General features: G+C 38.1%; 1 protein-coding gene across 1 annotated transcript in view; it reads left to right on the forward strand.

Annotated features, from left to right (window-relative positions):
• The window catches only part of MGA (MAX dimerization protein MGA), a 61,771-nt gene that overhangs the window by 26,981 nt on the left and 17,741 nt on the right, over positions 1 to 17,049 (forward strand). Inside the window, exons 10-15 of the mRNA XM_015815936.1 lie at positions 2,302 to 2,445; positions 4,247 to 4,301; positions 7,559 to 8,055; positions 9,308 to 9,581; positions 9,776 to 10,264; positions 15,013 to 15,291. Of these exons, the coding sequence (XP_015671422.2) occupies positions 2,302 to 2,445; positions 4,247 to 4,301; positions 7,559 to 8,055; positions 9,308 to 9,581; positions 9,776 to 10,264; positions 15,013 to 15,291 (1,738 nt within the window). The remainder of the gene's footprint in view (positions 1 to 2,301; positions 2,446 to 4,246; positions 4,302 to 7,558; positions 8,056 to 9,307; positions 9,582 to 9,775; positions 10,265 to 15,012; positions 15,292 to 17,049) is intronic.

The raw sequence follows: 17,049 nt of genomic DNA on the forward strand, positions 1-17,049 counted from the left end.
TTTTTTGGCAGCTGCAGCACACTGCTGGCTCATATTTAAGTGATTGTCCACTAGGACTCCGAGATCCTTCTCACAGTTACTACTATTGAGCAAGGTACCCCCTATACTATACCTGTACATTTGGTTTTTCTTGCCTAAATGTAGAACCTTACTTTTTTCACCATTGAATTTCATTTTGTTAGATAGCGCCCAGTGTTCAAGTCTGTCCAGGTCCTCCTGTATCTTAAGCCTAACCTTCTGGAGTGTTGGCTATTCCTGCCAGCTTGGTGTCATCTGAACTACATCTTGGAACTACAGTATTTAATTATTTTTGTAGTATTAGTTCACTTCTTTGTTTCTTAGTTCCTGCTCCATCTCCTAAAGAGTTACTTTGATATTCTTTTGCATGGGACTAAGAGAGATCATGAAAAATATAGGTTACTTTAATTTTTTGCTCAGTCATCTGCGAAGTCACACACATTACCTTTTTTCCTATTGTAAGTACTGTTGTTTTGTTTTAAGTTTATCTTGATTTAATTTTTAAAACGAATAGGAATGTGAAACACACGTTTTGAGCATGAAATTTTACAATGGGTGGCAGGATACCTATTAAAACACTCGTAATAAAAGTTTTTAAAAATCGTTATGTACAAATACAGAATCCATAAGTGACTGCATAGATTACCAGTTGAACTAGTTAGAGATAAGAAATCCTTTTCTCATAAAAATGTTGTTTCATATGTGACAAATATTGAGTTCAGATCACTTTAATTCTCTAAAATGTATTCACTTACATAGGACTATCATACCCAGTCAGTTTTCCCAAATATATACTCAAATGAATTTTTTTTAAAAATTAATGCTTCATTCGTTGTCAGACCTCATCCAGCTGAGTTTCTTGGTTTAGAACATTTATATGACCATCCAGCTCAAACTGTATGGGCACAGTACAAATTCATTACACCAAAGGTCAAAGGAAAAATGGCACTTATCAGTAAAGCAAACTAAAACAATTAAAAGACGATCAGAACTAAAATATTTTATATCTCATATAATCATCCTGATCCAAGTGCCCAGGAAAAGAGTCAGATCTTGGCTGCCTTTATGAAGGCCCTTGGGGTTGAAGCCAACTAGATATCAGTGATCAGGGGAGAACATTCCAAAGGGAAGGGGCTGCCATTGAGAAAACATGCTTCCTGGGTCCTACAAGGGGATACTGTTTCCAAGAAAGGATCTGGAGTGTGCCATCTCTATTGAGGTATGTGGGATGGGCAGATATCTTTAGGAGAAGACAGTCCCACAAATCACCAATATTTTTTTTTGCCACACATGACTTTATAGATAAATTGCATTTGGAAGCATATAGGAGTCAGTGCAGTTTATAGAATAGAAGTGTTACATGGATGTAATGAGACATAACTACCTTTTCTGCTACATTCTAGGCTAGTTGATTACCCAGCTGAAATCATTCTACACATATCTTTCTTGCTGGGTGCATTCTCTCACACAATAACATATCCCATCTTTTAAACATATGTCTCCTTCCTATCTGTACCATTAACTGTACTAAACATCTCTCCTTCCATTTTTATTTCTTCTAGCTTCTTGAGAAATAACAAGTGAAAAGGATTGTTTTCCACTTGTTCACAGTATTTTTCCCAGGGTAACTAAGTGTGTAACAAACTGCAAACTTTAACAAAATGCTCACATGTTCAAGCTTTTTTTTTTTAAAGGGGGATTAAAAGAAAATGGCTCAAATGCTATTTATTGATGCTGTGTCATGACTTAGCTTTGGGCAGTCAGACTGGCTTCTATTTTCTTGCTCAATTGGAAACATTCCCAATAAACATTAGCTAGCTTTTGAAAGACACTGCTTCCTTTTTATAGTTTTTATAGCTCCAACAGAGAGCCTTCTCTGTTGGAGCCCCCACCCTCTGGAACGAACTACCCCCAGAGATCCGGGCGATTCCGGATCTCCCCTCCTTCCGCCGCACCCTCAAGACATGGCTATTTCAGCTGGCAGGACTGGCCTAAGGGGTATTTTAAATTTGGTTTTTAAATAACTTTTAAAAAAAGAAAAGGCCTATATTAATATTTCATTTTAACTACATTTTAAATTTTGTATATTGTATTAGCTATTTTGTTTTAAACTGGCTGTAAGCCGCCCTGAGTCCACCAGGAGAAGGGCGGGGTATAAATGTGATTAAAGTTAAAGTTATAGTTATAGAGAAAATACAAAAGGTGCGTAAATTGTTCAAATGATATAAATGCAACTTACACTGACATTCGTTTAATTAAAAGCTCACTTTGTGTGATTTATAGATTCGAGAGGAAGATAAGGACCCTGTTTATCTATATTTTGAAAGTATGATGACTTGTGCTCGTGTGCGAATATATGAACGGAAAGTACGGGAGAAAGGCCAGCGGGAAAAGTGCCCCTGGAATTGTGAAAAACGTATTGAAAAGGTAAAGTATTACTGACAATTTTTTAATGTATATCTTTGAAAAAAAATGATAAAATAGTTATTGGGCTGACATTATTAAACTAGTTAGTACTGTAATTTGAGGCATGTTCAGTAATGGCCAAACCAGATATGAAACTAAGCTTAAGGAAAAGAACCTAGATGCAGTACTACCAAACTAAATTGTTATTGAGGGCGAAGGTTTGTTCTCCAAGCTTGTGGGTTGGTTTCTGAGCATTTCGTTACCAGGCTAGGTAACATCTTCAGTGGAGTTTAGAGACACCAGTGTCAGTGTTCTTCTGTTTATAAGCACTTCAGGGGTGGGTGTGTCAAGTGAGGGTTTGTGATAGGTCTTGGGATGGGTCAGGTGTGAGTCATCAGTTGTGATGGGGAGGTTATATCAGGTCAGGGTCATTGGGAGGTGAACTGCTGGTGGGAGTGGGGACTTGTGTGGGTTGATTGAGGGTTGGTGCTGTCTCTGTGGTTGATTTGGATTCTGAGGGGTTCGTAGGCTGGTTGTGGGTCAGTATGTCTGTTGATGGTATTGCTTGTAGGGTGGCCAATGATCTTTGTGCTGCTCCAATTGAACTGATGCTATTTGGTGTTGGTTTGGGTAAAGATTAAGGATTTGGGATTATGGCGTTTGCCAGCCAGTGTTTGTGTTTGCCAGCCTGGTTTTTAATTGACGTGATGTTTGTCCCACATAGAATTGGCTGCAATGGTTACAGTTGATTTTGTAGATTACATTGTTTCTTTCCTCCTTCTGTATCTTTGGTTTGGATAATACTTAGCAGAGTGAGGCTGTGGGTTTCTGGGCTATTGCTATTCCTAGGGGTTGGAGAATTCTGACTGTCATTTCTGACACCCTTTTTGTGTGTGATAGGCTTAGTTTTTCTGTGGTGGTTAGCTGTATGGTGTGTTGTGGTTTGGGTCTGTGTGTCGGAATATGAAGTTTTTTGGATAGCCATTATGGAGAAAGATGTTGAGCAGGCATTTCTTTTCTGCTTTTCTTAGTGTTGTGATGCTGCGATGTGCCTTGGCCCTTCTGAACAGGGTCTTGACATAGCTTCTTTTGTGTGCAGTGGGGTGGGTTGCTTGCGAAGCTGAGGATCTGGTCCATTTGCATGGGTTTGCGGTAGAGGTTTTGCAGTTGAGGTGACGAGAGCGGTGACACTGAAGGAGACCATAATTTCTTCCTTGTTGATCTTGGTGTGTTTGATGCATTGGAGAAATTCCCCAGAACAATTTCCCCAATATATATTTCACTCCCATGCAGGCACCCTGCACTCTCCTACCCTGGGCCTCCCTGAATATGCAGAGACCCCACTACTTCCCTGGGCGTCCCTGTACTCAACATGCATGCACCTGCATCATCCCTCTCCCTCACTTGCACAGGGTCCCCATTGGGGTTCCCAGGGCCTCACTCATACCACCCTTGCAATCCTTACCTGTGACTCCCACCACTTGCTGCTTAATGACCTGCACATCTTGCAGCTAGGGTGGCAACCACGATTACATTTTTACATGATGTCATGCTTTATGAGCATATCACTTAATGACACAATCCTGCCTTCATTTGCCATGTAACTCGAGGACTACATGTATATCCAAAACTATGTGACATGTAATCTGTCAATCAGAAAACCACCAGTTTCTAATTTTGTCATATATGGCTCAATCTGACTATTTTGAAATGTTGGGATTTAAAGGTTGATTTCAGATAAGCATATTGGAAAACAAGATGTTGAATTTATAATCAGATTTTAAGATATATATGTATATATATATTTCTATATTATTTCCAGGAACATGATGCAGAACCCCAGACTCTGAAAATTGAAGAGGATAAAGACCCTGGAGGTAAAATTAAAACTTGACTTTAGTCATTAGGTTCTTTGTGTGATCAGTTCAGTCACATAGAATTAGTAGAAAATACAGTAGGGGGGAAAGCAGATGACAATGAAATATGTACGGCCTAATTTTTGCAATCTAAACAAAATTGAATATTTTTCAAAGGAAGAAGCTAAGCAGAACTAAACTGAGGCGATGTAGATTATGAAAAACAATGTTCCAGAAAAGTGGGTAGATTTAATGCGTATTCCTATTAATTTGTCCTGCCTTAAATGCAGCTACATTAATACTGACCTATATCCGCGACTTCCGGTTCCGGTTCGCGGCGTCACTAGTCGCACGGGGAGACTTGTCTCCTCGTCGGCTAGCTTTCCCTTCGTCGGCGGACCCTTATACGGGTCCAAAGTCGCCCTGGAGGGTGTGACTTCCGTCGAGGAGGCCCCTGTCCGGCTGCAGAGAAGCGGCAGCTCCTCTAGCTGTCCGGACGACCTCCGAGGGCCGGCGAAGATCGGCCAGTAAAATGGCTGATCGCTCTGCCGCTTCAGACCGTAAGTCAGACGACATCTAAGCTGTGAGTGCCCCCGTGGTGAACCCGGGTGAGAATCTGCTTGCAACCCTCTCTTTTCTACTTTTCTTTTTGCTACCTGTAAGAGCTTTTGGAATTACTTCCCTGGCTTGAAAAGGCAGCTTCTACCTTTTTTTGGGGAAGAAAGGCGTTTTATAAATACAGAAACACCAAACACCACGGTGTGTCATAAGTACTTTTTGTTAAAATTAGAAAACCAATAAAATATATTTAAAAAAAAATACTGACCTATATCCGTAATGGTGAATAATTTGTGTTTTTTTTTAATAACATTCCTGCATCACCTGGATTGTTCTCTGTATAGTTTAGAAATAAAAAGTCAAAATTATGAATTAAAGTGTAAATATTTAATGTTAATCATTGCAAGGAATTGCACAGGGAACCTCTCACAATTCTGAATATTGCTAAATAGCATCAAGGTAGTCCTCGACTTACGATGGCAATTGGGACTGGCATTTCCACCGCTAAGCAGTATGGTCATTAAGCATGACTGCATTGCATTGCTTAGCAATGGCAATCCCTGCTGTCCTGACCGCTGTCGTTAATTGAATCTCACCGTTGTTAACTGAATCCCATGGTAATTAGGTAAAGTAACATCTGCTCCCAGATTCCAGCCATTTCTAACAGCTTGTTCCTCTCAACTTCATAGTCCACCCCACTTTCAAAACTTCCCAACCTAATCATCAACCATAACATAACACAGCAAAACCATACTATACCAGAGCACCTGAAGCCACACCATATACTGCCATTGCCATATTAAAAAAAAATAACATGTTTTCTCTATGTTTTAATATCTGTGTACATATGTAAAATATATACAGAGTACAGATAGATCTTGATTAACAGTGGGTAATTGGGTTCAGAATTTCCATCAATAAGCGATGCAGTTGTATAGCACAACATGAAATGACCACGTTGCTTGGCCATAACAGTCCCAGTTGCTGTCGTTAATTGAGCAGAAATAGGTAGGTGGGAAAGTTGAAGTGTCCCTGTGAGAGTAAGTGCAGGCAGACTGCAAAGTGCAAATTTTGATCATGTGACCACAGGGGTCCTGTACTGATTGTAAATTTGAGGACCGAGCATAACTACAGTTTCTTCAGCACTATTGTAAACTTTGAACTTGTATGATCGTTAACTGAGGAGTACCCTATACCACCTCAGTTTGATCTGAGGCAGTACTGGTTATTGCTATGTTAACTCAGTGGCAAAAAAACATTGAATCTATTACTTAAAATAGAAAATAAGTCTAGAATTTAAAATACCTGTTATATGAGCTGAATCAGACAAAATGATTACAAATTTAGTTTATAGATTTCAGTTATTTTGTTAATAATAATAGGAAAGTTTAAATTTTAATGAAAAATGTAAAACTATATCCTGCATATGTGTGTATGTATTTGTTTTATTTATTTATATCCTAACTTATTTCCCACCTTTATTACTTTATTATAAACAAAGCAAATTTTCCCCACAACAACAATCCTGTGTGGTGAGTTGGGCTAAGAGAGAGGGACTGGACTAAGGTCACCCAGCTGGCTTTAATGGCTAAGGAAAGACTTGAACTTATGGTCTCCAGATTTTTAGACTGATCCTTAACTACTAGACCAGGGGTAGTCAACCTTGGCATTCTGGGAGTTGAAGTCCACGAGTCATAAAAGAGCCAAGGTTGACTACCCCTGTACTAGACCAAACTCTCTCTCTCCGTCTCCCTCTCCCGCCCCCCTGCCCCCCTGTAACAAGCCAGTTGGTCAATTCTTGTTGTAACCAATGAATTTTTCATTGATCTGAAAAAAAGTAGACCCTTCACTTTTGGAAAAACACTAGAAAGGAAAGAAAAAAATCACATTGATCAATAATAACTTGCATTTCAAATTAAAAGCATAGCTGCATCCAGTTACTATGACTCTGTCTTTCTGTTAACCCCATTACATTATCCATATTTCTCAATTAAAATAATGTATCATGACATAGGTTAAACTACTGACTTAAGGCAAGATTTATATAAATGTAGCTGATGAAGGGAAAACCCCAGTCTGCTTGTGAGTGTCTCTCGCCTCGGTACTTGTTGAGCATAAAGGCCGCGCTGATGGAGCAGGTTGGGGATTAGGAAATAAAGCATTTGCAAAAAAACAAGTATTAGACAAAAATTCAAAAATATCCTACAATTCTTAAATAATTTTGAAGGACAAAATTCACAGTTACAAGGTAAAATCTAATCAGACACCATTATTGGCAGTAAAACAAGCTTTATATAATTTGGGAAATATTTGGGAAAGTTGATAATTATATATTGGTATGATAAATTATGAGCAATAAGAATAATAGAAATGGCACTGTGCAATATGATAGAACAAGTTGACAGAAAAATAGGTTAGCAAAAAGTACAATTTTTACTAAATTGATTATTTTACAGCATACATTTTCTAAGATTTGTTATCTCAGTATATTAATAAATATATGGCCAATATAAAATTCAGATGTGTTTAACATATGCCTAAATATTATACTTTTATTGTTAATAAAATGAAGTATGATACTGTTTACTAAGATCTGTTTCTTTTGGTATTTTCCCTTGTGATTTTTTTTTCATGTTGATGAAAATAACAAAACAAATCCAAGTTAAATTGTAAGTTGTAAAATTGCAGTATTTCAGAAACCTTTTTCCATTATTTCCTAGAGAAAAGCTGGTGGTTTTCCTGTAGTGCTGGGGATCCATTCACTTCTTATGTACATCATATTACCCCAGATGGCAAAAACAAACTGATTGAGATTATTTCTGATTGCAACTGGGAGGAGGATCGCAATGAGATTTTGAATATCTTATCACAGCATATCAAAAATAAGATGCCCAAATCGCTCAAAGTAGGCCATTTTCTGATTGAGCTAGAATCTGAAAGTAAAACCTGGGATGAAAAACACACACCCATCTATTCTTCGCGAGTGAAAATCACCATGCCACCATGTCAGGACAAAACCGAAACCCTTCCTGTCGCTGTTGAGTCACCTAATGCTGGATTGTCACCGTGCAAGAAGACAGAAAAAATAACATTAACCCCTGAGAAATCACAGGAACAGAGGAAGAAAGGTTTACCCTTTTATGCAAGATTTTCTTCTGCAGGAAAACTGATTGCTCACACATGCAAACATGGCTTAAATCCCTCAGATTTGATTCAGGTAGGGGATTCTTACGGGACAGTTTGGATTTCAGTGTATAGAATTCCACCTCCAGCCTCTCTCATGTTATTGAATTTTACATAGCAATATTTTTTTAGTAATTTGTTACTCTTAAGTGGAGAGAGACAAAACTCATGAATAGGATTCCTGATCTTATTTGTAGAGACAAAACAAAATCACTCTAAACTCTGATTACTTGAAATTAGTTGATTTTTTTCCCTTGCAGATATTCTTACAACATTATAAGCAGATGGGTTTTCTTTCTAATTTCTTGCCTATTAATGTTGACTGCTGACTTTAATCTCTTTTGCCCTAACTTTGGCCATGTTACTGAAGTAGAAGGCAGTGTGTTAAACACTCAAGTCAAAAACTGTAAGTTTATTCGTGCTTCTTGAGCTAACAGGAAGGGTAAACAATTAGCTTAGAAATTCTTCATTTATCAATCAGAAGAAAATTTGTCCAAGTATAGGTAGTCTTCGAGTTATGAATGTAATGGAGCTGCCTATCGCAGTTGTGATGGTCATAAATCGGGTCACTCACATGACTGACCCAATTTTATTACCTTTTTTTGCTTTGTTTATTAAGTGAACACCGTGATTGTTAAGGGAACCGGTGGCTCACTACTGGCATGGTTTTGCCAAAAATTGGAAGCAGATGCCAGTTTTTGGCAAAATTGTCATAAAATGCAGTTATGTGACCATCGAACACTACAAAGGGCTGTAAATGCAGTTCAGCTGCCAAGTGCCCAAAATGCAGTCATGTGATTGTGGGAATGGGAACTGCTGGAATCTCAAATCTGGGTCCTAAGTATCCCCAGGGAGTTCCATTGTGACTTCAAACAGTTGCTAAGCGACTAGTTGTAAGTTGAGGACTACCTACATCTGATACATAGACTTCTGAATAAGGAAAGAGTTTTGATACTTATTGTTTAATATTTTATTAAGTGAAGTTTTTCCCATGGAATTTTTTAAAAAATAAAACACATGACCAGGCTCTGAAGCATGAAAAATACTTAACATAAAATAAGATGGGTTAAGAATATGTTCCCAAACATCAGTAATTCATGTGGCTACAAATTGCTTTTTGAATTGAAGTAAATTTTAGAGGAAGTTCGTTGGAATTGATTTCAGCTATTATTTTTTAAAACAACTATTCTATTGCATTAAGTACAAATTAAATCAGCACTTATGTTGTAGACTCTATTGAACCATGCCGTGATAGTGGATGTGGCATTTTGCCTCTTTTATTTCAGGTTAATGGTAAAAATTCTCCTCAAGCCAAACTTCTTTTGGGACAGATGGGAGCATTGCATCCAGCCAGTCATCTAGCAGCTTACCTCACGGGTAGACTGCAGTCAACCATGTCTGATCTCTCAACAATGATCCTCAAGAGGGCACCCAGTAATAAACTTGCTGTTTCTGAATCACTGTCAACTGAAATATCCACATTAGAAACGTCTACAATTTCACTTTTTCCTGATACTACATCAGTCTTCCCTGCTCGTGTCTCAGCACAGAGACAGATAGGTAGGTTGGATTTTTTCCCCTGTTGTATTGTAAAAGAAATGAATGAATGAGTGAAAAACAAAGAGCAGTTTGTTCTATCATATTGCATAGCGTCATTGATTCTGATATGCTGCTACGCCATCCTTGGAGAATGTAGAAAATACAAAATAAAAATTATTAATATATTGATTTTGAAAATCTTTATTTCTTTTCAGCTCCTCGGCCATTATTAGATGGCATGACCTATCAGTTGACCTCTCTAAATACAGTTGGAGGTCTACAGAAGAAGGTTTCTGAAAATGGGTCATCTCAATCTCTGACAGGAACACAGAAATCTAATACCAAATCTATCTTACTTTCTGCTGGTTCAACTACAGTTGCTACTACAACTGCTATAACTTCTGTGGCATCACTTCCTGTAACAATTTCCAGCCCTTTGCAAAATAACAATGCTATCCATCCTTCTGACATTGCTTTTACAAATACTGTTGGAAAACAAGAAATAAATATATCCCCAGCCACGGATGCTATGGAAATAACAAAGCCAGTTACAAGCATGTCTTTTGCTCAGTCTTCAACTTCAGTTTGTACATCCACAGCTGTAGTCCCAATCACTGTGACTTCACCTACTTCATCAGTTAGCTGTGTTCAACCTGCTGGACTCTCAGGAATTCACAAAAGCCCTTTGTCAAATCAAAAACAGGGTAAAACTTTTATCATCACTTCTTGCTACAGATGTTTGTTTTGATTGAATCTTTGCATTGCCAACCAACCTATGAGATAGAGCAGATGTCCCCAACCCCTAGGCCGTGGCCCACTACCGGGCTGTGGCCTGTTTGGAACTGGGCAGCGTGAGTGGTGGGCCAGCGCACACAGCTCCGCTTGCATGAGTTGTGGGCTGGCGCATATGCACAAACTTCAAGTTGCTCAAGCAGTGGGCCAGCGCCCGTGCACACAACTTGACTTGTACAAGCAGCGGGCCGGCACGCACACATGTAGCTTGACATGCGCAAATAACGGGCCATCGCACATGCACAAAGCTCAATTTGTGCAAGCGGCAAGTCGACATACACATGCGCAGCTCAACTTGCACAAGTGACAGGCTGGCGCACAAAGGTCCATGCGCCAGCCCTCCACTTGCACAAGCCAGTTCCCCTTCTCCCCCCCCAGCTGCAAAGTTGTAAAGGTTGAGGAATGCTGAGATAGAGCAATGCTCCCTAAACATACAGACATACTGACATAACAATGAAGCTTTCCTGATAGTTTAATTGCTCAAGATCAAAGTAAGTTATTCATGCTAGGCCCTTTCTTGATTTGCTGATGTAGTGAAAAACAAAAGCAGGCATTGGATCGTACAGGTGGAAGCTGTAATAATTGATAAAAAATTAAGCAATATTAAATAGTTAAATATATAAAATGAATATCCTTAATTCATATAACTAACTATAATTCAAATTTGTCAGTTGCTCTTCAGATACTGCTACTGAATGACTTACTTGGCCTTATTCTTCCCTGCAGTATGTGATTGTTAGCTAACATTTTCTGTTCTTTCCATATAATGAGGTCAAAAAGACTATCCTTATGCGTATGAAAACTTGAATTAGTCTCCAGAATCTTGTGCAGCATGCAATTGCTCCATTCCTTGAGTGTGAATGCCATGCTAATAGGTTAATATAAAAAGACTTATGAGTAATAGAAAATATAGGAACCATCAGTTAGAAGAAGAAAATTTTATTTAGTGATCATGGGCTATATGGCTGGCATTAAATAGAATTAGAAACCTACAAAATTTGGAAGCTCCCAGAATATTGAATATATTCGTGTAAATTATTTTCTATGTAGAAGTGTGGAAATATATGTGCATACCATATTTATCTTCTTCCCAGTGATCTCAAGCACAGTTGCTGGGAGAATAGATTTCCATCCTTTAATTGGGAATAATTATTTGATCCTCTGCTGATTTTGTACGTTTGCCCACTGATAAAGAAATGATCAGTCTATAATTTTAATGATAGGTTTACTTTAACAGTGAGAGACAGAATAACAAAAAAAAATCCAGAAAAACGCATTTCAAAAAAAGTTATAAATTGATTTGCATTTTAATGAGTGAAATAAGTATTTGATCAATCAGCAAGATTTCTGGCTCCCAGCTATCTTTTATAAAGGTAACAAGCTGAAATTAGGAGCATTCTCTTAAAGGGTAATCAATCAGAAACAGAAGCAATCAATCGGATTCCAAACTCTCTATCATGGCCAAGACCGAAGAGCTGTCCAAGGATGTCAGGGACAAGATTGCAGCTTGGTGAGAAGGTAATAACGGTGCGATTATTCACAAATGGAAGAAATACAAATAACTGTCAGTCTCCCTCGGTCTGGGGCTCCAAGCAAGATCTCACCTTTTAGACTTGCAATGATCATGAAAATGGTGAGGAACTACACGGGAAGATCTTGTCAATGATCTCAAGGCAGCTGGGACCATAATCACCGAAGAAAACAATTGGTAACACACTACGCCATGATGGACTGAAATCCTGCAGTGCCCGCAAGGTCCCCCTGCTCAAGAAAGCCCATGTACAGGCCCATCTGAAGTTTGCCAGTGAACATGAGAATGATTCAGAGGAGAACTGGGTGAATCATTCAGATGAGACCAAAATCGAGCTCTTTGGCATCAACTTAACTCGCTATGTTTGGAGGAGGAGGAATGCTGCCTATGACCCCAAGAATCTTTCAAAAATCCTGGAGCACCAGGGAAGTACCTGAGGATTGGCAAAGGGCTGATGTGGTTCCAATCTTTAAGAAAGGAAAAAAAACAGACCCAGGAAACTACAGACCAATCAGTCTAACATCAATACCTGGGAAGATCCTAGAAAAGATAATAAAAAAACATCTGCGAACAACTAGAAGCAAACAGTTATAACTGGTAGCCAGCCCGGATTTGTTAAAAACAGATCATGCCAAACCAATCTTATTTCATTCTTTGATAAAGTGACCAAATTAGTAGAACCAGCGAAATGCTGTGGACATAGTATATTTAGATTTTAGTAAGGCATTTGACAAAGTAGACCCCAATTTACTGCTTGGTAAGCTAGAAAAAGGTGGAATAGACAACATTACCACCAGATAGACTTGTAGCTGGCTGACAAACCGTACTCAACAAGTAGTCCTTAATGGTACTACATCCACATGAAGAGAAGTAAGCAGTGGGGTACTGCAAGGCTCCATCTTAGGCTCAGTACTCTTCAATATCTTCATCAATGACAGATGAGGGATTAGAAAGGGAACTCATCAAAGGCCTGGAGACTAAAACATATGAAGAATGGCTGCAGAACTTAGGTTTGGCTAGTCCAAGCTGGCTCAGGAATTCTGGGAGTTGAAGTCCATGAGTCATAAAAGAGCCAAGGTTAACTACCTCTGGACTAGTCTAAAGAAAAGAAGAAATAGGGGTGACATGGTAGCAGTATTCCAGTATTTGAGGGGCTGCCACAAAGAAGAGGGGGGTCAAATTATTCTCCAAAGCACCAGAGGAAAGGACAAGAAACAATGGAAACTGATCAAAGAGAGAAGCAACCTAGAATTAAAGAGAAACTTCCTAACAATGAGGACAATTAACCAGTGGAACAGCTTATCTTCAGAAATTGTGGGTGCTCCATCACTGGAAGTTTTTAAAAAGAGACTGGACAGTCATTTGTCTGAGATGGTATAGGTTCTCCTGCTTGAGCGGTGGGCTGGACTAGAAGGCCTCCAAGGCCCCTTCCAGCTCTATTCTATTCTAACACCATCCCCACCGTCAAACATGGAGGTGGAAATATGCTTTTGGGGTGTTTTTCTGCTAAGGGGACAGGACAACTTCACCGCATCAAATTGACAATGGACGGAGCCATGTACCATCAAATCTTGGGTGAGAACCTCTTTCCCTCAGCCAGGGCATTGAAAATGGATCGTGGATGGGTATTCCAGCATGGCAATGACCCAAAACACGCAGCCAAGGTAATAAAGGAGTGGCTCAAGAAGAAGCACATTAAGGTCCTGGAGTGGCCTAGCCAGTATCCAGACCTTAATCCCATAGAAAATCTGTGGCGGGAGCTGAAGGTTTGAGCTGCCAAACATCAGCCTCGAAACCTTAATGACTTGGAGAGGATCTGCAAAGAGGAGTGGGACAAAATCCCTCCTGAGATGTGTGCAAACTGGTGGCCAATTACAAGAAACATCTGACCCCTGTGATTGCCAACAAGGGTTTTGCCACCAAATACTAAGTCATGTTTTGTGAAGGGGTCAAATGCTTATTTCATTCATTAAAATGCAAATCAATTTCTAAGTTTTTTGAAATGCGTTTTTCTGGATTTTTGTTGTTGTTATTCTGTCTCTCACTATTAAAATAAACCTACCATTAAAATTATAGAGTGATCATTTCTTTGTCAGTGGGCAAACATACAAAATCAGCAGGGGATCAAATATTTTTTTCCCTCACTGTAAAAAAAATCTCATTTCCCTCCTTTCTGCTCAGAATTCTTACAATTGCACTATTTGAGGAGCGTACAATTTCACTCAGTTTCAGGACCCCATTAGTGTGGCATAGTGAAGTCTGTGTTCCAAAAGATAGCAGGAAATATGCGTGTTTGTGCATGCACCTGCATTCAAGTCACTCTTCAGTTTTAACAACAACTACATTTGGGGGGGGGGATGTTTGGGAACATTTGACATTGCCTTCTTCCTAGGGTGGAGAGAGTGGCTGGTGCAATATCACTTAGCTGTTTTTTTTTTCTCCAAGGCAGGACTTGAATTTCCAGTTCAATGGCTTTAAACACAATTAGACACAAAAGCTCTAATGTTTGTTCTTTTTATTGTTATTAATATCAGCTCCTAGCTAAGGATACATGGATATATTGTCATAACATATATACTGTTCCAAACAGGCTAGACTGCAAAAATAGGGTGTCATAGTTTAAAATGGTGGAGTACTTGGTGATTCCTTTAAGTATTTCAATAATTATAATGGTTATGAAAAAAATTATTTTTCCCCTCTATAATGTTTCAATCTCAGTTTGAAAACCACAATATTTTGATATTTTCTCATCAGTTATGTTGTTTCTAGATATTGCCATACCAATGAAATGCACTTTCTTTTTTGTAACAACAATGCCTGGTTCTTAATGTTATTAATATAACTGTACTATTATATACCTTTATAGACTTTGGGTTTGGTAATAATGAGTTCTCTTCTTCCATCTATAGATTCTTTCTTCATCAGGAGAGGGAATAAAGACATGGCATTTTTCTTGTCCCTTTAAATCCCCTGACATGCAAAAAGGGATTTAAAAGTTTTCTTGATCTATTTTGGGAAGCACGACAGTATTACAGCAAAAATTTGCATCTCAACTTTGTATAATAGTCTGTAAATCTTACTTGTGTAGTAAGAATTTGCTAAGAAGAATGTTTTTTCACAACAATACAGGTGCTACAAGTCCTCCAGGTTTGCCTCGTGGAGCAGAGTATCGTATGGGAACACGATTTATTTTGATTCCCGTACAGCAGTGTTCTTCTACTTTGCGACCTTCACAAAATATGCAAGTTGCCTCTGGCAAAAGAGTAGTTTTACAACCTTTGAGACATCCAGGTGCTGTTAATCTCTACCGACACCCCAATGGTCAGATTATCCAACTTGTTCCCTTGCATCAACTTCAAACTTCAGGAGCACAGTCCAGTTTACAGCCCATAATGGTCCGTAATCCAGGTATAGAATACAGCAAATATTTTGCTATTATTTTATGAGATTGTGTAAGTAACTCTGAAACAGCAGATCCTGCTATAATTGTGTATCTAGTTTTAGCATACTAAAATACATTCTAATGGATAAGCGCTTGTGTGCGTGTGTGTATAGGAAAGTGGTTGGGTTGGCCTTCCTGGAGTTCTTCAGTTTCAATTCCTAAATCGTTTCCCCACAATTCTTAGTGTTGTATCAACCCTTTTCTAGATTAGGGAACAGCTCTTAACAGGGAGTCAAATTGGGAAGCAATTGAAATGGGAAGCAAAAAAACCCCCAAACAACCCCACGGCAAAATAGAGCTTTCCCCTTCCTTTTTTAAAAGTTCACCTGAAAGGAAACATATTGTTCCTGCTGTGTTCGCAAATTTGATTTTTCTCAGGATTTGCTAGATTATGCCTACTATCTAGATTGGAAAAATTAGTTTTGATTAATTTACTCCTGACTTTCTGGGAATATTTTCTCCATTCAGCACTTAAATTATTTGTTACTAGAAGGTAAATACATTCCTTTAATGTAAGTTGTATTAGTGTAAAAATAATAACATTAACAAGTTAACATAGAAACAATAAGAAAGTTGATGTTTGTTTGTTTTTTGTATCGGTACAATGTTCAGAGATCATGTGATTTGAAATGATATTTTGGCAGGTTAAGTACGGTAATCAAAATCATCCTGGAAGAAGTCAGTAATAGCTGTGAACAATTTTAAAGTTATGAGAGTAAGTGATGGATATATCATCTCCAGAAGAATATTCTACTAATTGAGTCATTAACATCTAGAAGGTTGTTTTCTCCCATGCCACCCAAAAGAATATTTCCAATATATGGCCTTGCAGTTGAATGTCTCTTTTTCCCCTTGAATTGTATCATTACTTCCCATTAACAGAATATGGTCTTTCTTCCACTCCTTTAGACACTTCTATACATTGGCTTTCTAGCTTGCATATATGGAGTTATTCAAAAAGATGCCAAACCACATTTTTTTTCTTTCTTTTAAAACCATTTTCTCCATGAATACATTTGCTGACTTACCTTAGCCAGACTTAAGTTGGTGGTGCTTCTATTTGAGCTGTGTCTGCTGCTTTTTTCAGAAGGACAGTTTTAATTTATATTAATTACTTAACAAAACTATCAAAGTATTAATTATTACAGGGATTTTAATTATGTTTTTAATGCTTTCATTATTTGGGTCAAAGTTGTTGTATTATGAATGCTTCTATTTCTGTTAACTGCCGAAAGTCACAAAAATATAACTCTTTAAAAGTCTCTAATATAGTTACCTATGTTTTTGTAGCACTATAGGTTGAATGCAAGTTCTTCAGAGGTATGTTTTGTAAATAGGCAGTTTTGTCCAGTGTTGTTTGAAATGAATTTTATCCCCTCTCAATACTTTTGCCTACTATTAAGGATATTTGCTATAATTTAAGGCAATAGTTTCCTACCTGCACAAGGGCGCCATGCAGTATTTCAGACTTTTTAAGGGAAATACAACAATACTGGAAATCTGTCAAAGACTGCCAAATTACTAACTCAAGGTAGTTTATTTTATTTATTCAATTTTTACAGTCTCCCAACTCAACTGTGTGACTGGGCATCATACAGTTCTAAAATTTAAAAAAAAACAATTAAAAAAATTAAAACAATAAAACATCCATAAAATAAATAAAAAATAAAATAAGTTCACAGTTTTGGCCTAGGGATACCATGAAAAAATTACTGAGACACTAA

The sequence above is a fragment of the Protobothrops mucrosquamatus genome, unplaced genomic scaffold, assembly GCF_001527695.2.
Source record: "Protobothrops mucrosquamatus isolate PMUCROS unplaced genomic scaffold, P.Mucros_1.0 scaffold387, whole genome shotgun sequence".
Lineage (NCBI taxonomy): Eukaryota > Metazoa > Chordata > Lepidosauria > Squamata > Viperidae > Protobothrops > Protobothrops mucrosquamatus.